General features: G+C 55.0%; 1 protein-coding gene across 1 annotated transcript; it reads left to right on the forward strand.

Moving 5' to 3' along the window:
- Positions 1-2714: 2714 nt before the first annotated feature.
- Positions 2715-21875, forward strand: NGFR (nerve growth factor receptor). Its single transcript, XM_081582568.1, has 6 exons — positions 2715-2897; positions 9866-10007; positions 13294-13653; positions 17312-17564; positions 18811-18971; positions 19643-21875. The coding sequence occupies exons 1-6, from the start codon at positions 2835-2837 to the stop codon at positions 19942-19944; spliced, it is 1281 nt and encodes a 426-aa protein (XP_081438694.1). The 5' UTR covers positions 2715-2834; the 3' UTR covers positions 19945-21875.
- Positions 21876-22771: the final 896 nt, after the last annotated feature.

Below are 22771 nucleotides of genomic sequence, written 5' to 3' on the forward strand. Positions count from 1 at the left end.
CTCATTAGAACAGGATTCCCTGCTGCTTGTGGTGCAGATGTCAAAAGGCAAGTGGCGGCAGTGGCCATGGCCCTGGCATTTGTGGTGATGATGTTGATGGTGGTAATGATGATGTGGTAATCATGACAGTGATGGGGACAGTTGTGGGATGCAGTGATAGCAGTGGTAGCTGTGGTGCTTCTGGAAGTGATGCTGGTGTCATGGTGATGGTGGTCATAGTGGTGCTGTTTCTGGTATAGGTGGGCAGGATGGTGACAGTGATGGAGATTGTGATGGCGGTGGTCCCAGCAAAGGAGCACTCTAATCACAGTCTTGCCATCTGTCTCATGGTCAAGCCAAGGTGTCACATTATAAAATAATCCTTCGTATCAAATCACTAACACACTAGAACATCAGCTCCATAAAGGTGGCTGCTATTGTTCACTGCTGTATCCTCAGTGCCTAGAGCAGGGTATGGCCCATAGCGCGTGCTCAATAAATGCATCGGTTGAATGAATAAAAGGAGATTGAGTCTCTTTTTTGATGAACTTTATTTGCTGTTCAAGATAGGATCTTTTCTAAAAAATTCCCATTTTATAGATGAGGACACTGAAGCGGAGAGAGATGACATAACCACAGACCAGGCAGAAGTAACTGATGTGAGGGTGAGGTGGGAGGTGTAGGCATATGTGGCCAGGCCTGTCTGACTCTCAGAGCAGTGCTCTTTTCTCTGCGTAGTTCACAGCGTCTCCCCACCAGCACTCAGCATTACGTCGTGGTCTTGTGCTTAGGCTTAATCATAGAAATACTGCTAATAATAGTAACAATTGCTGTTTGTAATTGTTCGAGTAAGGCTTAAATTGATCAAGACCATGGAAATTATTAATAACCCAGGCCCAGCCATGGTGATGTGGGTCATATTAAATTGTGTTGAGATGGATAACCTTGGCAATAATAGTAACCAAGATCATAAATTAATAACAGAAGTATTTAAATTAATGCCATACTGCCGATACCCTTGGTAGTAAGAGGCTCAATGTTGCTCTTAGTACTAATTCTGCTCCTTCCTGCCTTCCATGAATTCAGCTGAGAGGAAAGGCAGGGCTCTAAAAGCAGCAGGAGGAGACAGTTTAGAGGCAATCCCTGTTTGGGGGGCGGGATCCTCAGGGATTTCTGAAGAGGAGATGGCTGCCTGGTGTCTTCTGCCCAGCCGTGGGAGGTAGCTTATTCACATTCATGGTCAAGGCCACGGTGATTGACGTCTACCTGTCCTTTCTGGGAATATCCACTGGATTTTGTTGGTTACACAGGAAAGAAACTCACAGGGCAGAATTTTTACTCCCACAAATGAATGATTTAGCTGGAAAATCACCTACCAGTAGTAAGCTTGCCCTCAGCACAAGTGTCTTAATCTCTCCCTTCTTCCTGTAAGGCTATTTTTTCAAAATTGAAACTGAGGTCCACATCTGGCCAAGATCAGGGTGAAGGGATGAGCTTTGTAGACTTGCTCCCCACAACTCTGTGCTCCAGGGCTGTCTGGGAACCAGGAAAGGGTGGGGACAGGCAAGGTGGGGTGAGCATCAAGGTGAAGGTGGAAGTGCTTCCTGCCAAAAGTCTGGTGGCAAACTCCTGGGGTTGCCAGGGCCTATAATTTGAAACTTCCAAGTTTTCTAGAGCATGGTGAGTATGGTCCTGGAGATGCACATGGATTGGCACATGGATGTGAGTCCATTCAACTCTTTTATTCTTTTTGCAGACCTTTATTGAACACCTACTGTGTACTAGACATTCAGATAAGAAACCATAGTCCCTGCCTGCAGGGAGCTCATCAGCTTATGGAAACACAATCTAATGAAGGCAAATGGTTGAGGATACATCTATGTGTTCATATCTGTGTGTGTGTGTGCGCACTGTGTGAGAGACTATACATATGAGGGCTTGCATGGAGATGACTGCACACGAACACATGTATGTGTGAATGTGTACGTGAGGACGTGTTTGATTGTTATGAGCACATGGGCAATGAGTGTGCATGTGTGTAGGTGCACAGGCATGGACAGAAGGCATCGGTCCACAGGACTGCGTGAGGATGGCATGGGCATAGGAGACTGCATAAGCACATATGTATGTAACCTTGGAAGTGCGAGTATTCCTTTTTGTGTGTGTGCGCACCTGCGATCGCTTCAGACCTGTCTTTTGAGAATTCAAATGATGTCGGGATGGTCTCCTCCTTGAACGTCCCCGCTGTCTGTGGTCGGTGTCAGACCACTTGCCACCTCTCTCCCTCCTTCCCCTAGGCCTTTGCAGAGAGAAACCCCGCACTGGGAAGGGGCAGAGGGAGGGCTTGGGGATAGACCGGGATATGAAAGGAGGGGCGGGCAGTGAGCATTACTGCTGATAACGGCCGGGTAGGCAGCAGGGCACCGGGGAATAAGCTGAAGCCAGAGGCAGGGAAAGATGCGCAAGAGAGGGAACCTGAGCCCACAGCATCCGGGACGGACGCGTAGTAGCACGGGTCGGGAGCCGGGTACCAGGTCAGGGATAAGCTTTGAGGGCAGGGCGCGGAGAAGCGGCAGCGGGGCGCACGGGCGCGGCTCCCTGCACGTTGTCCCTTTCCGCCTCTCCTCTCCGGGAGACCGCGGGGAGGGCAGGCGAGGTTCCGGGGGTGGGCGGGCTGGGCGGGGAGAGGGCGGGGCCGCCGCACTGGCTTCTCCTAGCCCCTCCCGCCGGCAGCCAGAGGGAGCCGAGCCTCCGCCAGCTCGCAGGGGCTGGCGCTGGAGCGCTGCGCAGCGCAGCCCTATCGGTCCGCGGAGCGGGCTGAACCGAGAGCCGAGCTCTCCCGCGGGAGGCGGGCGATGGGGTCAGGTGCCGCCGGTCGCGCCATGGACGGGCCGCGCCTGCTGCTGCTGCTCCTGGGGGTGAGTGCTAACTGGAGGGGAGCTCGCTCTCTTTCCCGGGACCGAAACCTCGATGAGTCCAGGTTTCCCTGAGGAAAAACAGAAGAGAGCGTTGGGGTCCCAGATGCTGGGGGGGTGGATGGCGAGAGAGGACCTCCGATGCCGGTATCCACGGAGGAGAGTCTCAGGTTCTCAGAGCGAAGAGGCGACCCTGAGGTTTAAGGTAAAGATGCAGAGAAGAGGGGCGCACGGAAGCGGGTCCTCGTGGGCCATAGGAGGTGTGTGTGGAGGAGCTGGGAGGGGTCTCTCAGGAGAGAGTCGTGGGGCTCTCGAATGCCTGGGTTCTTCGGAAGAGGGCGCTTGAATGCGGGATCTCAAGGCGACTTTCCCTCTGAGCATCTTGATCTCTGGAGAGTCGTGGGACGGAACCCAGGCTAGAGAAGGACGAGGAATGGGACGGGAACTACAAAAGTGAGGGGCGAGCGTCGTTGGGGTGGGGAACCGGAGACGAGGAGATAGAACGGCATGGGAGGAGGATGGAGGGACTGGAGGCAAGGGGACCGGGCATCGGACAATGAAGACCAGCCAGACAATGGGGTGGGGGGAGGGGCGTGGGAGGGCGAGGTTAGGGGAGCGGGGCTCTGTTGGAGGGAGAGAAGTGGGTTAGGCAGGGCAGAAAAGGGACGCTGGTGAGGGAGGTGGAGAGACGGAAGCAAAAGGAGAGAGGACGGAGTAGGGAGAGCAGACCCTGAGTGGTCTGGGCCCCGCCTGTCCGCCGAGAGACAGTGGGACGAGAAGAGAGAGCAGAGACACAGACTCTTCCCGCATGTGTCGCGCGCTCTTTCTCGCGGGGTCGGGGAATTGTGGTTTGGGGTCCGAGGCTGGGAAAGGAGTGCCCACCTCGCCAGGGCGAACCCGCTTTCCCGGTTCCCCAGCGACCCGCGGGCTCCCGCTACGCACTTATTCTCGCGGTTAGAAGCAGAGCTGCGGACTGGATGGGACGAAGCAGGCGTCGTCTGACGGGTTCTGGCCGCTGCCCCTTCTCGGGGTGCAGAGAGGCGGGACTCGCAAAGCGGAGAAGGTCCAGGCAGTGCGCCGCCGAGGGGGCGCGCCGGCGAGGGCGGCCGGCAGGGGGCGCTGCGGCGCGAAGGCTGAGCGGTCGCCGCTACTGGCGCGACCCGGACTGCGCGTTTCACTGGCTACCCGGACCCCCTGTTAAGTCAACCTGCCGCAGCGCCGCCCCGACCGTTCGCTACTTTTCCGCGAACAAGGTGGGGGTCGGGATTCTGCCCGCGCCCCGCCCAGCTTTCGGTGAAAGACTCCCGGCTCGGAACAAGATAGAGGCTCTCAGACATCTCGGCAAAGGACTGCGGGTCTTAGAAAGCGTCGAGGTCCGCCCGGTAGATCTGACAGGACATTCAGGACCCGATGTTTGGCCATGAAGGGAGTGCCCTGGAAGGTTCTGCAATGGAGATGTCCTCACTTTCCCTGCCGTCTTCATCTCCTTTGAGCATTGAGCCCCCAAACCCCTATTTTACAGACAAGGAGCCTGAGGCTCTGAGAGTTTTAACCAATTGGTCAAGGAAGGGCCCACAAGCAAGTTGAGCCAGAATCCTAGGGAGACTGCCCCTCACCTGACTGCTAGCTCTGTACCTCCCGTACGTCTTACAGGGCAGCCCGGCGTCCCAGCTCCGGAGAAGAGCTGCGCGTCTCGGCGGCGAGCGGACGGGAATATGGGGGCTCGGATGGGCAGAGACCCATCCCCGAAGCTCAGCACAGGCCCCCGGGGCGGTCGGTACCTGTGACTGCGTCCGGGGATTTGGGAGTGACTGGGGGCACGTCTGCGCACTAACAGCGCGGGTTAGAGAAGCTTCTCAGCCGCGGCAGGGGCGGAGGGCGGGGATCGGGGCGTGGAGTGGCCGGGAGCGGGGATTGGGGCAGCCAGTATTGCGGATTCCGGAGGGGCGAGGGCGTGGGCTCGGAATTTGGGCTGGAGAGTGTCCCCCCGAATAGAGAAAAGGCGAGGAAGGAAGGGAGCAGGGGGTGGAGGGCCCGGGGGCTCGGGAAGGTGGACCCGCACAGAATCTGCCGCCTGCACCCCTGCGGCTCTCGCCCCTGCCTCGCCGCGGGGCTGCTGTCTACGGGCTGGCCCTGCGCACCGCAGCGGTCCGAGTTTCTTCCTGGGCCGCGGCGAGAGAGTGCTGAAACCGGAGCGCGTCCCGGCGGGTCGACTGGCGGGCCGCACCGGTAATGGAGGCACTTTGTCATTCAGACGTCTGTAACCGGAGCCGCCGGCTGGCTAATGCGCCTAATAGGGATGCAACTAGGACAGCAAATGCGAGGACAGGAGCGGGTGGGGGAGGAGACCCCGGGAGGGAAGGGGTCCTGCCCCGCTGTACCAGCCGGGTCGCGTTCACGCGCCTAGATTCTTCCCTGGGGTGCGAGGCGCGGAGGCGGGAATAATAAAATTGGTTGAGTGCCTACCGTGTGCCACGCACTGCCCTGGGTAATTTCTCTTGTGTTATTTAATCCTTATAAGGTCCCAGCAGAGCAAATCTAGTTATTCCCATTTTACAGTTGAGAAAGCCAAACCTCTCAGGCCTTCAGAAAGGAAACTAGGTTCCCCCAGTTAGTATGTGGTGGCACCCTTGTTGGAACCCAGGATTCCTGGCTTGGAGTTTACTCTTTCCTCCTTATGCCAAGCACACTCCCCTGACCAGCCTTCCAGATCACGGAAAGACATGTGTCCCTGAGCCACCACTAGACCTGTAGATTAGACTCTGTCCTATGCCCTTGGCACTGCAGATTTTTCACTGAGCCCTTTCACCCCCTCACTCAGAGCCCTGCTCCCTTTCAAAGTCTTCCTGCAGCATCCTCCTTAGTAATTAGATCTTGTTTTCCCCCTCAAACTCCACCCCTGTTTCAGGGATGGGAGGGGGGCATGTGCCAGTGCCTCCTCAGGGTTTGCATTGGTCTCAAAAGACCCTTCCCATATTTGAAAACTCTCCAACCCCTTCACCCAGCCAATGGCTCCATTCACCTAAGGAACCCTTTGCTGAAGCTATTGTGACTAGTTAGGACTCATCACACTGAAGCCTTCCTGTAGTTTCAAATTCTTTCAACTATTTTGGCGTGTTTTCTGTTTTGTCCAGTTTTTTTTTAATTAATTATTAAAAGTCAGTTCACCTACAGGTATTTCCACCTTAGTTTCTTGAAAGCCTGGACATGGCAAAAAAAGATTTGCAAACATTCCTGAAAATGGAATGAGTAAGTATAATAAATGTAATTTTCAAGCAAATGTGTCTATCATTTTGGTAAATTGCTCATTTTGGAACAATTAGCCTGAGTCCTAGTGACCTCCCCCCCCCCCCCCAAACCCACTTCCCAGGATTGCCTGGCCTTGGACCAATAGTTGGTGTAGTCGGGTTAGTGCTTCCGGGCCACTTAGCAGCATGACCTCTGAGGGCCTCAGTTTCCGCATCTGTCCCTCAAGCATTCCTCTTCAGCTTCTGGAATAGCTGTTTGAGGTGATATTTCCTCTCCCTCGTGGCACTGTGACTCCTGCCAGGAATCAGGGACCCTGTCTCATTGGAAACTCGTAGTTTAGTGCTCAGTAAATATTTGAGTTAGTTAACTTTAAACAGAGCAGTTCTCCGGCCTCCTTTGGCCTGCATACCCTCTTCAGACTCCTCTTAGTGGGTAAATCTCTCTCCATTTCTATCCTGCCCCCTACTCTGAGATGGCTTCCCCTGTTTGGGGATGGCTCAATTCTCCTCTCCCACTACGTACCCCTCAGGCTCAGCAGCTCACTCTCTATAAGACAAAACACTTCTTTGGTAAGCAACATTTATTGAACTCCTATTATGCACCAGGCAGAGTTACATACCTTATTTCATTTAATTTTCAAAGCAAACTTGGACAGTGGATATCACCAATCTAGCATTTTAGGGGGGAAAATTGAGCTTAGAGAGATTGAGAATTGACCCAAAGTAGAATCCCAGGGACGGGGGAGCCTGGTGGGCTGCCGTCTATGGGGTCGCACAGAGTCGGACACGACTGAAGCGACTTAGCAGCAGCAGCAGCAGCAGCAGCAGCATACTATTAAGTAGCAGATATGGAATGTTTTGAAATAGAAAACAAAACAAGCTTAGGAAACACATGGTTACTCATTATGTGGCCTGGATTCCAAATGGAAGACTTTGGAGAAGAGAGAGGACCACAGGCTGCTGCAGGGAGAGGAGGCTTCCAGAAGAGGGGCTTGCATGAGGCTGCCCCTCAGCCCACGACTGCCACAGACAGACCCCCTCAGCTATCTGGAGCCCAGGTCTCTACCAGCCTCAACTAACTGAAACACAGCCAAAAGCCACAAAAGACCTTGGGAAAGAGAAAAGAGAGATCCCAAAGTGAATAAACACCATACTCATTTATTTACTGCCTCCAACAACCCTGAGAGGCAGAAACTGTCATGGTTACCTAATGACAAAGAAACTAAGGCACAGAGAAATTCAAAACCTGTCCCAGGTCACCCAGCTTGTAAGCCATGAGCCAGTAATCAGAGCAGTGAAGGCAGCAGAGGAGGAAAGTAGACTTTTTACTCTTGAGTATTGCCTTCTTCTAGTTCAGATCCTGCTTACACTCGATTTATATACCTTCTTCCCAGGGCTAGTTACATATTTTCTAAAGATTCAATTTGTTGTTTAGTCACTAAGTCGTGTCCAGCTCTTTTGCTATCCCATGGACTGTAGCCGTCTTCCCTGAAGCCGGCCAGGCTCCTCTGTCCATAGGATTTCCCAGGCAAGAATACGGGAGTGGGTTAACATTTCCTTCTCCAGGAGATCTTCCTGACCCAAGAATCGAACCCACGTCTCCTGCACTGGCAGGGGGATTCTTTACCATTGAGCCACTAGAATGGGGGAGGAGCTGCTCAGGTCCCACTAGTAGCGGCGAGAATTGACAACTGATATCTTGACAGGAAGGGAGCAGGCAGAACTGTAAGAAATGCTGACAGGGGAACTCAAAGAGACAAAAGTGTGTTACTTTGGGATAAAGAGCACAGGGCTTCACTGCATTGCATCCTGGAATACTTGTTGATGTAAATATTGACTCCCTGAGTCATGGGGAAACCGTGACGGCATGTTTCAGAGAAGGAGGAAGGTGCAGCCTCCATGGTTAAAGTGAGAAACATTAAGTGAGAACAGGAAAGCCATGACTTTCCGGAAACTCATCTATCCAGAAAGTCAGTCCCTGGAGTGCTAGTTAATTGAGGCCGTATAATATTATGTTCTTAAATATTCTGTAAGTATACATGTTGGGTCCCTAATATGTGCCAGGTACCATCACAGGCACTGAGGCAACCACAGTCCCTGGCCTCAGGGAGCTGACGGTCCACTGGGGGACTCTGTAGAGTGTCAGAGCAGACAGGAGTGAACAGGGAGGACAGGGCAGCTCTGCCTGATGAAGCAGAGACTGGGGCCACAGGACCAGTTACCCGATGAAGTGCCATTTAAGCAGAACACTGAAGGATGAAAAGAAATCTATACAGACCCTTCTGGAATCTTGCTCATCTCCTGGGGGAAAGCCTGCATCTGGGACTACCCTCTCCCCGGGCCAAGGCTTCTTTCTGGTCTGTAGATGTTCCCAGCACTGTATTCCTGCCACCTGGGAGTGGACAGTGGCAACACCCAAGGTTCCCCTCCTGTGCTGCCTGCACCCTCCCCACCAGTCTCTTGAGGACTATAGGCTGGCTCCTAGACTGATCCAACCTGTCTATCCCCCTGCTCCACTGAACCCTAGTGAGACCTCAGGACAATTGAAAGGACTGAAGGGAAAGGAGTATTGGGAGCCATTCTGGCCAATGTGGAAGCAAGGAATGCCCAAATGACCCTTACGGCTCCTCTCTAGTCCCATGATCCAAGAGCCCATACTTCCTCTGAGCATCAAATGGGAACTGCGTGGTCTGGAGCCAGGGAAACAGGCTGTGGAGTTTTATTAGACATTAAGATTTTTTTCAAGGAACAGAAATATAAAGCAATCTGCCAGGAGCCCCTCCCTCTAGGGAATCTGGTGCTAAATCATTCCATCCATGAGCAAAGATGCCTCGGCAGCAAGAATCTGACTCCCCTTTCCACTGTTTCCAGTGTTGTTCCCACTGGCTGTATGGGGGCAGGGAGAAAAGGGCTGGTGGCTGGAAATCAAACCCTGGGGGAGCAGGGCTGCTGGGTGGTGAGAGCAGCCACTTTCTCATCATTGGTAACAGGCGTCCTTTTCCCCCGTCTTGGCACCAGAGTCCTGATGATTGGCTGTTCATTTGCTTTGGCCCTGGGCTGTCTCCATCTCTTATCTGTCCAGAGAGATGAAAACTCAGAGGGAAATGGCAGAGCGGGTCAGAACTCCCAGAGTGGAGTCAGGATTTGAACCCAAGGTCCCAACCCTCTGCCTTCTGTTCTTGGGTACAGACACCTCCCGTTTGATACTTATGGTAGGATTAAGGACTGAGAGTAGAGCTCTGCTAGCCTTTCTTAGAAAAAGACTCCCCTCAGGGTAGATGCATCCCTGCAGGTGTGCAGCTTAGCAAGTGGCATTTGGGCTAGATTTCAGCTTCAAGTTGCCCCCTTGGCTGGGAGCCCTGAGCCAGCTGCAACTTGCCTGCTGGTTCCTCACCGCTACCTAAAGGCCCTCTGCTGGTCCTCAGGCTACCTTCCCCACATGGTGTATCCTTGGGATTCCAGGAGTTACTGTAACCCCAAGGTGAACTTTGCAGAAGGTCAGCATCCGAAGCTCTGATCTCACAACCCCCGCAGCCTGCAGGGGTGTGCTGTCCCCCTGCCTTTCTTCCCTGTCAGCTTTCAAGTGCCAAATGCCTCCCTGGTGAGCTCATCCCAGGCCAGGTGGTTCCAATAGAAGGCTTTAGGAAGGGGTATCTGCTCCCTCGGAATACATCCTGTCCCCTTTCTCTTGCCAGTCTGACCTTCTGATCTTCCCCCACCCAGGTGTCCCTTGGAGGTGCCAAGGAGGCGTGCCCCACAGACCTGTATACCCACAGCGGAGAGTGCTGCAAAGCCTGCAACCTGGGCGAGGGCGTGGCCCAGCCTTGTGGAGCCAACCAGACCGTGTGTGAACCCTGCCTGGACAGTAAGTAGAAAGTGTCCGGTAGGGGAAGGAGAGCAGAATGGAAGGGAGGGCAAGGGGACTGGCGGGCATGCCCAGTAGAGGCCTTATAAGTGCTCTGGGTCCTGGCAGGAACTCCTGCCCACCACCGCATGGGTGCCAGAAGTGAGTCTGACCCAGCATAGGAGGCAGAGAGGGGCAGCTTAGAATGGATGAGGGAAGTATACAGAGGGAGAAGGGGGACATGAGAGGGGATCCCCAGGGGGTGCCCGTTCCCGGCCCCCAAGTAGAGAGGCCTAGTAGAAGAGTGTGGCTAGGTGGGAGGAGTAGCTGATGCTAAGATCAGCTAAAAATATCATCTGCGCAGCAAAATCAATGGCTGCCACTTACCCTCGGTGCATTTGGGGGGAGGGGAAGAGGATCAAATCCTAGCTACCCTGGAGACTGACCTTGGGGGATCCTGGGAGGGTGTGGCTACCATCCCCCAGCAGCCCCCAGCACCTCCTACTGCCACCCCCACCCCCCATGCTTCCCAGGGCAAGTGTACTCCAATTCTGACAGAGGAAACAGAGTTTTCCCCAGGCAACAGGGATGGGGGTTGGAGCATTACAAGGATGTCCTTACTGGGGAGTGATGTTGGGTGCAACAGGGGGAGGGGCACTGTGGCCATTCCTACCTGGGATTTCCTTGAGGAAGGGAGAGAATCCCATCTTCCAGAGGTGCTGGATGAGGTGGTGGGTCTGTGATCTGAAATTCTGTGCCCTTGTCTCATCTCTGATGGATGCCCCCCACCAGTTGCTTTCAGGCTAGGAACCCTTTTCCTGACTCTGTCTGGAAATCTTTCCTGTTGACAGTTAGGTCCTGCCTTCTACCTGGCACTCAGTGCCCACCTGGGGGTCCAGTGGGAACTCTACTCAGATTGTTCTTTAATCATGTTGGGAACCAGGGTATAGGAACTGGGAACTCTGAATCCGCCTGTCTTACCTTGGACGTCTTGCCACTGCCACCATCACTACCACCTCCAGGCACCACACTGCACACAGCATATCTATCCTTCAGGCAACCCCAACTCCTTGGTGTCCCAAACACAGTTTTCCTATTTCTGTGCTTGTGGATCCTGTAACTCCATCCCCCAGCAGAGGGATGCCAGGTAGAGAAGGCTAGACATCCCTTTGCTACCTTGCCATCTGGGTACCTCCCCTTGGCCCTGGCCTGACGGGGTTTCCATCCCAGGGCAGGGCTAGCCGATCACAGCTGCCCTGGAATCTCCCATGTTTTCCTCTAATTTCCTAGACTCTTACCCAGGACCTCTTCTCTTTGGACCCTAATAAGTCTCCCAGGATGGGACCCTAATCCTTCTGTCAAAGCAAGGGCTGGGATACGGGAGGCTGAGAGCTGGCACCTCCAGGGAAGGGGAGCAGAGAGGCAACTCAGAAATCCCCCTTCCTCCCTCCACTACCCTCCCTTCCTCTTCTTCTCTCACAGTCCCCTCCTCCCCCAGCTGTGTTAACAGGCTGCCTTTAAAAGTCTACTTTATGGGATGGAGACCCCAGCGGACTTTCCCTCTATCCTCAAAACGTTTCCACAAGGAAACCCATTAAGCTCCCGCCTTCATTCTTTGCCAAAAAAGACCACATTTTTTCCGACCCCCTAAAAACCTCTCCTAGGAGTTCACTGCTAATTTTCTGTATTTTCCCATGAGCGGGGCCCTCCGCTTGCCCTCCCGTGTGACTAGACCCACCCCACTGCCATATGGCAACTAGATAGGAGCTTCTTGTATAAATTGGACATCTTGCCTTTGCTGTTTATGTTTGGAAGTCCTTTCTGTTTGACTGCATCCCTGCTACTGAGTTTATCATTGCCCACCCCAGGGGCCCACCTGTTACAGGATCCCTGCTGTGTGTGTCAAGAGCTTTATGGTGGAATTTCACTTATTCCTCACCACAACCCTGTGAATGGAGACATTATTCCCAGTTTTACAGAGAAAGAAAAAAGCAGAGAAAGGTTAAGTAAGACACCCAGAGTCACACAGCTAGTAAAGTGATGGAGGCGGGTTTTGAATCCAGATCTGCTTGATGCCTAGGAAGAGAAACACAGCAGTTGCTCTGCCAGAAGTGACTTGAAACTGAAGGCTCCCTCCAGGCCCATCTCATCTTTTCTTCTCTCCATCCACCCCCCAACTCCCAACTGCTGCCACTTTCACTTCTCTCTGCTTTTTTTCCTTCTTTGCTTCTCCAGCCCTAATCCCAACCTCCAAGATAATGACCCTGTGCTCCATCTTGTCTCTGGATGCCATTAGAGAAGGTTAAGATAGGACCCCCACAGCAAGTCCCAGTTTCCCTCCATTGGGATCCTAATCTGCTACCTCTACTTCCATATTCTGAGCTATCCTCTTTCCCCAGTTCTCAGGTCCTAAATGTCTGCTCTTCCTGCCCTTGGAGCAAGGATACATTCTCTTGGATTCTTTGGCGTGGAGTTCTCCACCCTGGGCTAGAATGGGTAAAGAAGATCTGGCTCTGTGCCTACCCACTCTTTGCAAGAGGCAGAGAGGACCCTGGCATCCGTCCCCTTACTCCAGCGCATGAGTCAAGAGTGAGCTTGGAAATTTTTCTTTCATGCCCTTTGACTCATGCTCCAGAATAAGGGGAGGGATGCCCGGGTCCTCTCTCCCTCGTGCAAAGAGGGACCACACACACAAGTCCTTTATTCCTTCTAGCTTCAACCCCTCCTGCTGTGCCTTTCTTACCCAGGAGTCCCACCCCACCCTCTAGAGCCAAGCCCTTCAGCAGTTGGGTAGCGCCATGGGTGGGAGATTTTGTCATCTAACCCCAGTCACTCCCATTCAGGCCACACCTGAGCTTCTGCCTGTGCAGATAGAAATGGAAGGGCAGCTGAGGCTCTCTTGGAAGGCTGGCCATGCCTGGGCTGGGTTCACAGCTCAGCTCTGGCCTGGGGGAAGGGCTGGGTGGGAACCACGCTCAGATTATTCCTTAATCATGCTGGGAACTCTCGGAGAGAATCTGCCAAGAAATTTACCGGCACCAGCTGTGTTACCCCCCTGAGACTTCAGAGCCAGAGTTTCCGGGGCCGGAGCATGGGGCTCCTGGCTCCCTTTCTCCTTCCCAGCTTTCCCACACCCAGAATCAGGGATGGGAGGGAGAAGGGGGGAGTTAATGAGGGGGCGAGGTGGGCCGAGGGGCTCCGGGGATGGGGCGGGAGGGCCTCCAGCGTCCCAAGTGCCCCAAGGGCAGGCGACTAAATTCGGGGTGCGGCTCCCCTACCCCCATCCCGCACATCCCTCTGTCCTCAGGCGTGACCTTCTCGGACGTGGTGAGCGCCACGGAGCCGTGTAAGCCGTGCACGGAGTGCGTGGGACTGCAGAGCATGTCGGCGCCCTGCGTGGAGGCCGACGATGCTGTGTGCCGCTGCGCCTACGGCTACTACCAGGACGAGACGACCGGCCGCTGCGAGGCATGCCGCGTGTGCGAGGCGGGCTCCGGGCTCGTGTTCTCGTGCCAGGACAAGCAGAACACCGTGTGCGAGGAGTGCCCCGACGGCACGTACTCTGACGAGGCCAACCACGTGGACCCATGCCTGCCCTGCACGGTGTGTGAGGACACGGAGCGCCAGCTGCGCGAGTGCACGCGCTGGGCCGACGCCGAGTGCGAGGGTGAGAGACTGGGGCTGCGGCTTTGCGGGTGGTGCAAGGGGTTGGGAGGGCGCGGAGGCGGGTGGGGAGGGTGCCTCTCCTGGCTGGCAGGTTCTGCAAGGGTCTGGCCGTGGCCTGCAGGGGAAGCCCCCCATGGCCTGGAGTCAGCAGACACCCTCCTGATCTTTCCCACCAAAGGACCCCATCCACTGTTAGCCCCGCTGGGCTAAGTGTTTGGAAAGCCATCCTTATCCTCCCAGGCCACACTCGGTTCCCACGCTTTGGTAATCTGTGGCTGCCAGCTTGGGACTGGGTGGGTGGCAGATGAGCGGCACAGAGGTGGCCTCTGTGGCCAAAGAGCAGATAGTGCATGTTTGAGCCTGAAGTAGACTCTGAACTGGAGAAGGGGCCTGAGGAGCCTCTGGAACTGGGACCCTTTGGCTCTGAGACCCATTGTGGCTCTGGGACCTGTGATGGAGCCCACCACCCTGTCACTTACTGAGTGACGTCAAGAAGGTCACTTTGGTTTCTGGACCTCGGTTTCCTACTGGTCACAGGGTTTCCAGGTTAGGGAAGGGGGCTGGTTCACTTCAACTTGTTGGGGAGGGGTCAGAAGTCACTGTTACAGTTTAGCCAAGGATGAAGTGAGACCCGGGGAACACTAAGGAGATCGTGGGAACAAGGGCTTTGGCAGAGAAGGAAGGGGAAGCAGCAGGCCTGGGGTTTGGGAGCCTGAGGATGAGGCAGGTGCATGTGGGCATGAGGCCAGGGCCCTCAGCTCCCCGAGGGATGGGAGCTGGGTGTGCCCACCTTAGTTGGATGGACAGTTCCTGGCATGGGAGGAGGAATCCCTGTGGTAGCCAGGGCAGAACTGTTTTGGTCCCCTGGTTGGTGACATCCATCTTGGGGGAGAGGTTGACAGTGCCTTTACTTTCTATCGCTCAATGACTGGGCACCCGTTTAGCTATTTCATTTTGGGACCTAACCCTCAGGGTGCTCTCTCCCTTTGAGCAGGCAACAAGTGCCTCCTTCTGGGAGCCCTGAGTTGGACAGGACAGAGTTGGCCTTTGCCCCAGTCTGCTGAGGGATACATGGTCCCAGCACTTAGTTCCGAGGAGATCCCCCTTTGTGGTGGGGGCAGCACAGCCTCTGCCTTCAGTCTGCCCCCAGGCGGATCGGGGAGGCAGATCCCCTGCTGTGGAGAGCCTCTGCTCTGACACACCCGTGCTGGCCTTCCAAATCCTGTGATCCTCTGGTGCTGGGACCTCAGGATGGAGAGAGCTGTTAAGCTGGGCTGAGGCCAAGCATGTGTGTGAAGCTTCCTGCACTGGGATGTGGGGTTGGGGTGGAGGAGTGGGATGTGGTAGTTCCGGTGGCAGTTGTCCTGAGCCAGGAGACAGGCAAGTAGCATCAGGTGCAGGGCAGAGCAGGGGGAGTTTCAGCAGCCTGCAATGGGCAATGGGTGGCACGCTTCTGTGGGCAAGTTGGGACCAGCTGGTGGGGAGTGGGAGTTAGGGGTGCGGTTAGAGCAAAGAAAGGTGCCAGCAGGGAGAGAGGTGGGCTCTGCCTACAGGGGCATTCACAGATTCCTTCCAGATACTGCTGTGCTTTTCCAGCCACCCTGAAGGGGTGTGTTGTCCCTGCCCCTCTTCTCTTTCTCCCTCCAAAGGGTTAAATGTCAGCTCCAGGGCAGGGGGGAGCATTTCAGGAAATGGAATTTGATTTGTGGTAGTTTGGCCACCCCCCCCCTTCCAGTGGAGGGTATATTCTTTGCATATACATTTCAGGTGTCCTCATGGTGACTCACCCACCTTGGGGGCAGAAGCTGACCCCCTAACCCTCAACTAAAGAAATTTGGATTTAGGAGGAGTAACCCAGTCCTTTTTTCCACCCCCCAAGTCTGAGAGCTCCTATTCCGGAAACGGCTGTCAGGACCTGCCAGGGGCTTAGTGGGTTGGAATGCCAGAGGACGTGGTCACATCTGGATCTCATCCCCGCCCTCCATTAGGGGGGCATTCAGGAGACCAGGGTAAAGCGCCCTGGAAGCGCTGTCTTCAGCCTGGTCTGGCCACCACCCTCCCTCAGCTTTTCCCCCCTGCTCCTGAATCTCTGTGATGCCTGATTCACTGACCTTCCACCTAACTGTGCCTTCAGCCTCTGGGTTCGGGTCACTTGAGCAAAGCTGTACCCTCAGCCTCGGGGCTCAGGTTGCCCCTCCAGCTGGCCCAGTCCCCTAGCCAGGAGAGAGAAAACCCTTCCCAAACCAGCGCCTTGTCAGAAGGGAGGGCTGTGTCTCCTCCATTCCTTGCCCCACCTCTTCCACCCCATCCTTTCCAGGACTGAGATGAGGGAGGAGAGGGATAGGGCAGCAGATGGCAGCCCCCTCACTAGTGCCAGCCAGATGGATTCCAGAGTCATATCTGGGGAACTTATTCCTCAGAAGGTGCTGAAAATGGGGGCCTTTGAAGCATCTTTGCCTTGAGCCAAGGAGGTCTAAGAAACCAGTGGGCAGTTTCAACTCCAACTTGGGTGGGCAAACTGAGGGCTGAGTGGGGCAGATCTGGGGAGCAAAGTACCCACCCTTCACCCCACTGGCATGTCCTGTCTGCTCTCCCTCCCTGCCTCAGGCGTGGGAAGCGAGGATAGATGGGGTAGGCAACTTTGCCCAGACATATACCCCAAGGTCGTCCAGAGCCCACAACCCCAGGTACTGCCTTCAGCTGGGTGACAGAATGGAAAATACCACCCACTGCTGCCAGAGAGTGCTCAGTCCCCTACCGGGGAGGCTGACAATGCCCAGCTGGTATGAAAGAACCTAAATAGGTGGCAGAGCAGTCTCCCTCCCCTGAGACAGGGCAGTGCCTGGTCTGTGGGCTTGCTCTTCGCCAGTAGTCCTCATCCTTCCCCACTTGGGTTTCGGCTGTCTGACACTGTCTTCTCTGGATGGCAAGATCAGATGGTGTGGGGGCTACACAGGGCAGGAAATAGAGACTAGCCACTATCCATGGACCGGCTGGAGGGAAGCTAGCCAGCTGTGCACCTCCTCACTCTGCCCAAGCCTAGAGCTAGGACATGAGAGACTGGAAAGAAGGCTGGATGCCAGCTCTCAGAGGGTGGTGCATCAGACAGTACCTCTCTGCCATACCCGATTACCCTCATCCTTCTTTAGGACAAGGGTGACTGGGACCACTAGGGCAACCTGGGGCCAGAGAAATTACATTTCCCTAGGCTGATTCTAGCTGGAGGCATCCTAGTGCTTATTTTCTTCTTTGTGTTTATCTCCATGCGAGTCTGCTGGGTACCCAGAGTAGGCAGAGTTGAATTCTAGCGTCACAGCTTTCCCTGAGATGGAAAGGAGCTTAAAGACTGTCTCTTTTAATATCCCCATTCTGTAGATATGGAAATTGAGGTCCTGAGAGTTGAAGGAACTGGTCCAGAGTCACACAGGAAGTCAGTGACAGAACTGAAGGGGGCCGAGGGCTGTTGATTCTTAGATCCTTGGTCTTCTCCACCATCGTGATGTCATATATCCAATCCCAGCCCACACCCGTATGTGTAGCCGCTGGGCATACAAGCACCTGGGGCAGGGCTGGGGCTGGGGTGAAGCTCTGGGGGTCAGAACCTAGGGGAGGGACTCGGGGGGGAAGTGGGTCCTTACTCCTGTAGCCTTTTCTCCCAGAGATCCCTGGACGCTGGATTACACGGGCCACACCCCCGGAGGGCTCAGACAGCACAGACCCCAGCACCCAGGAGCCTGAGGTACCTCCAGAGCAAGATCTGGTAACCAGCACTGTGCCAGATGTGGTGACCACAGTGATGGGCAGCTCCCAGCCTGTGGTGACCCGAGGTACCGCCGACAACCTCATCCCCGTCTATTGCTCCATCCTGGCTGCTGTGGTTGTGGGCCTTGTGGCCTACATCGCCTTCAAGAGGTGAGAGGGGGAACCCGAGACAGGGAGCCAGATCTTTGGCCTCAGGGAGAGCTTCGCTGTGACCAGGATCTGAAAATGCACACACTCTTTTAACTCGACCCCAAACCAAGCTCATCCTCACTTGCCGTCAACTTCACCTTGAAGTCTTTACTTCAAGGTGTGGCAGGTCAGCAGGAGATAAGGAAGGGGATCGTTCCTGTCCTGTCCTGGTGCCAGCACCTCCCCACCCCCATTCTGCTCCCCTACCTGACTCCTCAGCCTTCAACTGCACACAGAGCTTCTTTTACCAGCTGCCTGCATCCTCATTCCCTGGACCCCATTTATTCACACAGTTACCTGTGTGTGTGTGTGTGTATCTTTCTTTCCCATGTCACACATGGATGTTATGGCATTCATATCCAGAAATCCAGGATGTGGAGAAGACCTCAAAAGCATTTTAGATGTTTAAGTGCAGTTTCCATTCTTTAGAAAAAATCATCAAAGAAATAACATGGTTGTTTGGGATAATGCAGAGAAGACCAATGTCTTGTAAAGCAAAAAGTAGTAAAACCTCCTTTTATCTCCCCAAATCCTACCTACCCCTCTCCTCTTTGGAATCTGTTTGGAATGGATCCCTTCCAGCCGTTTTCTATGCATTTATAAACACATGTGTATAAAACCTTTTATAGTTATATGTACACACAGGTTGGCTTTTTTTTAACATCAGTGTGATCACTCTCTACATATTCTACAATTTACTTTTTCACTAATCTCCCATGGGAGAGCTTTCCTCAGAACATATAGATTATCTGATTATTTATAACTGCTCATTCAATAATATGGGCGGAGTATAATTTGTTTAACCAGTCTCCTATTGATGGGTGTTTGGTTTGCTTTTAGTTTTTCCTTATTGTTTATAATAGCAGGGGAAATCCTTACACGTACGCCTGCACACATGTGGGAATACTTTAGAAGGAAAGTTCGGGAAAAGTGAAATTCTGGGAAGTCATTTATTTGTGCACCACTTGTCCCATGGACATTTACTGAACACCGGCCACATACACCAAGCCCTGGGCTCCGCTGTGCCCTCACGGTGCTTCTGGTGTGGGCCAGGGACAGGTATGTAGAGAGCCTCCCGTGCTGGGCGGGGATTAGGGACCAGCCCCCCACCAGGCCTCTGGTGCCCACACGCCAGAGCACAGACATTTCAGCCACATGGCTGTGTGGCTCCTCAGGCTCTGAGACTGGGCCTGTGCTCCGGCTCCAGGTGGAACAGCTGCAAGCAGAACAAGCAAGGAGCCAACAGCCGACCCGTGAACCAGACACCCCCACCAGAGGGAGAAAAGCTGCACAGCGACAGCGGCATCTCTGTGGACAGCCAGAGCCTGCATGACCAGCAGCCCCACACGCAGACTGCCGCAGGCCAGGGTGAGCAGCAGGGCCGGGCGAGGGGGTACTAAGGCAGGGAGAACAGGAGTAATTAAGATTAGACTGTAGGAGGGACTGCAGAGGGGCTGGCTGCAGGCCTCTGGGTGGAAGAATGGAAGAGGCGGGGTGAAAGAGTGGGTAGGAGAGGCCCTTGCCAGTGGAATGACTTGGGAAACAGAAGCTTTGACAAACTGGAGCATCTAGACTCATCAAGCTAATTGTCCCCCAGAGCTAATTACTCCTCAGAGTGGCTGCAATTAGCCTCCTGCCCAGGACTTCTGGGGAACAAGTAGTTAATTATGTTCCCTAATTGGTAGCCCATAGCCCAGCTCCAGACACTTGCTGCATTTGAGTCTAGGACCAGAAGTCCTGTCTCCTCTGCCTTGATTAACTGCTGAGGGGCGGGGGCAGGGAAGTTAGGGGCTGAGGATGGTTCTGGAGCTAAGGATGAGGAAGAGACATGAGTCAGCATCCCCCAGGTGCCTCCACTGCCCTGCCCACATCCAGGACTGCATCTTGGGCATCCCTCTGCTTCTAGGCTCTTGGGTCCTCCCCGGACTGAGAGGAGAAATGCCTCAGCCCTTCTTGGGTCTAATTCCAGGCCCCCACACCCACTGTGGGAGAAAGGGGGTCTAGTGGGTAGTGCCTGACTCCCGCTGGGTTCTTGGCAGCCCTCAAGGGTGATGGAGGCCTCTACAGCAGCCTGCCGCTGGCCAAGCGGGAGGAGGTGGAGAAGCTGCTCAATGGCTCTGCGGGGGACACCTGGCGGCATCTGGCAGGCGAGTTGGGTTACCAGCCTGAGCACATAGACTCCTTCACCCACGAGGCCTGCCCAGCGCGCGCCCTGCTGGCCAGCTGGGCCACCCAGGACAGCGCCACGCTCGACACCCTCCTGGCGGCCCTGCGCCGCATCCAGCGAGCCGACATCGTGGAGAGCCTGTGCAGCGAGTCTACGGCCACGTCCCCAGTGTGAGCCGGCCCGGGAGCCCCTGCCCTGCCCCCACATTCCAACGACTGATGCTCCAGCTAACCCCACGGGTCAGAGCTGCCCGCCTCTGGGCAGGGCCTCAGAGCCTGGGCCCCCAAACCACAGCCCCGTCACTGCTCCTGTGTGGCCCCATCGCTTCCAATCATCGCTTCTCCGTCTCCAATGCCACAAGTACCCCTGCTGCGTCTCCCACCCTCTCTGCCCCGTTGCCATCTCAGGCCTTCTGCTCTCTTCTCGCCCTACTTCTCGGGGTGCCAGCCCCTCCCACATTAGCAGGTTGTCATATCTGGGGGGCTGACACCAGGGATGGTGTTGGGGGCATGACAAGGCTCCAGAGACTCGGAGAGACTGAAGAAGCAGAGCCATGGACACCACACTGTGAACTTGGGGAACGAGGGAGCACCTTTGTGGCCTGAACCTCCCTCAGCCTGCTCCCCTCCTCACCTCTGGCCAAAGATGAAGAGCCTGAGAGGTTTATCAGAGCTGGTGAGGGGGTTGAAATTTAGTCTATCCCCCTCGTCATACAGGACCGTGAGGCCCAGAGAGAGGTAGTCATTTGCCCAAAGCATCCAGCAATGGAGAAGCCAAAGATGAGCTGTCCCCTCACCTGAATGAGGGGCGCCGGCCTCAGGCTTGCTGGAGAGGACCAGGCGACCCTCTGGCAAGTGTCTCACAGCCAAAGCCAGTCTGCTCTTCACCACCTCCAGACCTGACCAGCCCCTGTGAAGGGCAGATACTTCACCCAAGGCCTGACCCACTGGTCTGTCCTGACCCCAGTCAGAGTTGGGGTTTGTGGCGAGGGGTGCGGCTTCCCTCTGCCTGTCCCCTCAGGCACGTCAGTGTGACATCTGTGGTGTGGCCAGGCTAAGTATTTGCCATCCCAGCACAGACCTGGAGCTAACACAGGCAGCATCTTCCCCTGGAGTCAGCCCTGGGGGTCGGGGACTAAGGAAACCCCCCAACCTGCAGCACACAGATTCACAGAGACACACACAGGATGAGAAATCTTGCCTCTCTCCAGGAGTTCTTTCTCTTGGGCCAAGGCCGGATCCTGCTGGGGCAGCTGCCAGAGAAGCATCGAAGGGAACTGAACTCTGCTCGCCGTCTTCCCTCACCCCCGGGTTTGGCGGGCCAAGGACGACTGAGGCTTGAGCTGGCGCCTGCCTTCCAAGGGCCTGCACGTGGAGGAATGCTCCCCGCTCCACCCTTTCCCTGCAAGCACGGGTTTGGCTGGGCCCTGTAGGCTGCAGTGAAGAAAAGTGGACCAGTTTGGGAATGCAGCAGGAAGAAACTGAGTTCAAGTGTGGCCCATCGAGGGTCTCTTCCGAGTTTAGACGACCCTTCAAAGGACTGTTTCTTCCCTAGCTTGGTACCAGAAAGGGGCTGTGAGGTCCCTCCTGGCCTGTTCTGTTTTGCTTGATGTTGGAATGAGTGTGGCCCCCCTCTATTTAGCATGAACGAGCCCCGAGCAGGGTGTGCACGGCCAGCCACCCCCTCCCCAGCCCAGGGGTCTCTCACCCCTGTATAAGGGACTGGGGACATTGTACATAGACAGCACTTCTTTGACCTGAATCAGTAATGGGAGGAGGAAACTCACCTGCTGACCCCTCACCTGTGAACTTGGGGAGTGGGACAGAGTCTGAGGTATTTATTTTCCTCCCCAGCAGCGGGGGAGGGGGTTGGAGGCTGCAAGTATGTTTTAGCATGTGTTTGGTTCTGGGGCCCCTCCTGCCTCCCTTGAGCTGAGATGGAACCGTTTTGCCCAATCCCTCCCCCAGCTGGGAGCTGGGAACTCCAGATTCCTTGTCACCCTCCCTGTCACCTGCCCCTTGCATCCTGTGTAATCATTTCTTGGGTCCTCCTGAAACCTACACATAAAACATAATGATGAACATTAAATAGCAAAGAAAGAAAAATCGTACAGAAGTTTTCTGGAAATATACATGGTTTGAGTTGGTAGCAGGGTTGTGTGTGTGTGTGGGAGGGACCTGGGTATAATTTCCAACTCAATGAGTTCCTGTCCTATTTTTCCCCCCACATAATGGGGAAGTTTTAACAGAAATCCAGCAAATTCACATGTGTCACCATGGAGTTAAGTGGGATGGAGACCAAGTGGGGGCCTTAGCCGCCAGACCTTGGAGAGGGAAAGTGAAAATGGCCATGCAGGAAGCTGGCCAGCTGTGAACTTGACCAGATGTCAGAAGTGAAACTGACCACAGGGGAGCCAGAGGCTTGCTAGGCGGGCCAGGTCACAACCCCACAGCTCCCAGCCACCCACATGACCTGGGAGGCACCCCTCAGCCTAACACACAAGCACACACACACAGTCCTGCTCCAGATGGCCTGGAAGGAGCCTGGCTGGCCCAGCCCGGAGTTGGGCAGGCCTCTCCCCAGTGGCTCTCCCGGGCAGGTCGCAGCCCCAGCCCCCAACCAGCCTGGCTTTGAGCCCTGCCTGGTCCAGGAGCTGCAGACTTCCAGACCCTGGGCCTGTGCCCCTCTCCCAGGCTGGCCAGACAGCTGGTTTGAGCAGCTCAGCTTGTGGTTGCTAGGGAATGCCACGGGAGGCTTGCTTTCCCACAAAGAACAGCAAACAAGCCTTCCTGATCTTGGGATCCTGGGAAGGGCCAACCAGACCCCAGCCAAGAGTTATGTGTGAGGTGGAGGGAGGCGTCTTCCGTCTCACACCCCCAGCCTATGACAGTTGTGAGGAAGGTGGTGGGAAGGGGCAGTGATTTAGAGTTAAAATGAGAAATGACCCTGGGTCTTGGGTAACCCCACTGTGATGGGGGAGACAGACTCTTGAGGGGCCTCC

The sequence above is a fragment of the Giraffa tippelskirchi genome, chromosome 3 (assembly GCF_054371585.1).
Source record: "Giraffa tippelskirchi isolate mGirTip1 chromosome 3, T2T-mGirTip1v1.2.pri, whole genome shotgun sequence".
Taxonomy (NCBI): domain Eukaryota; kingdom Metazoa; phylum Chordata; class Mammalia; order Artiodactyla; family Giraffidae; genus Giraffa; species Giraffa tippelskirchi.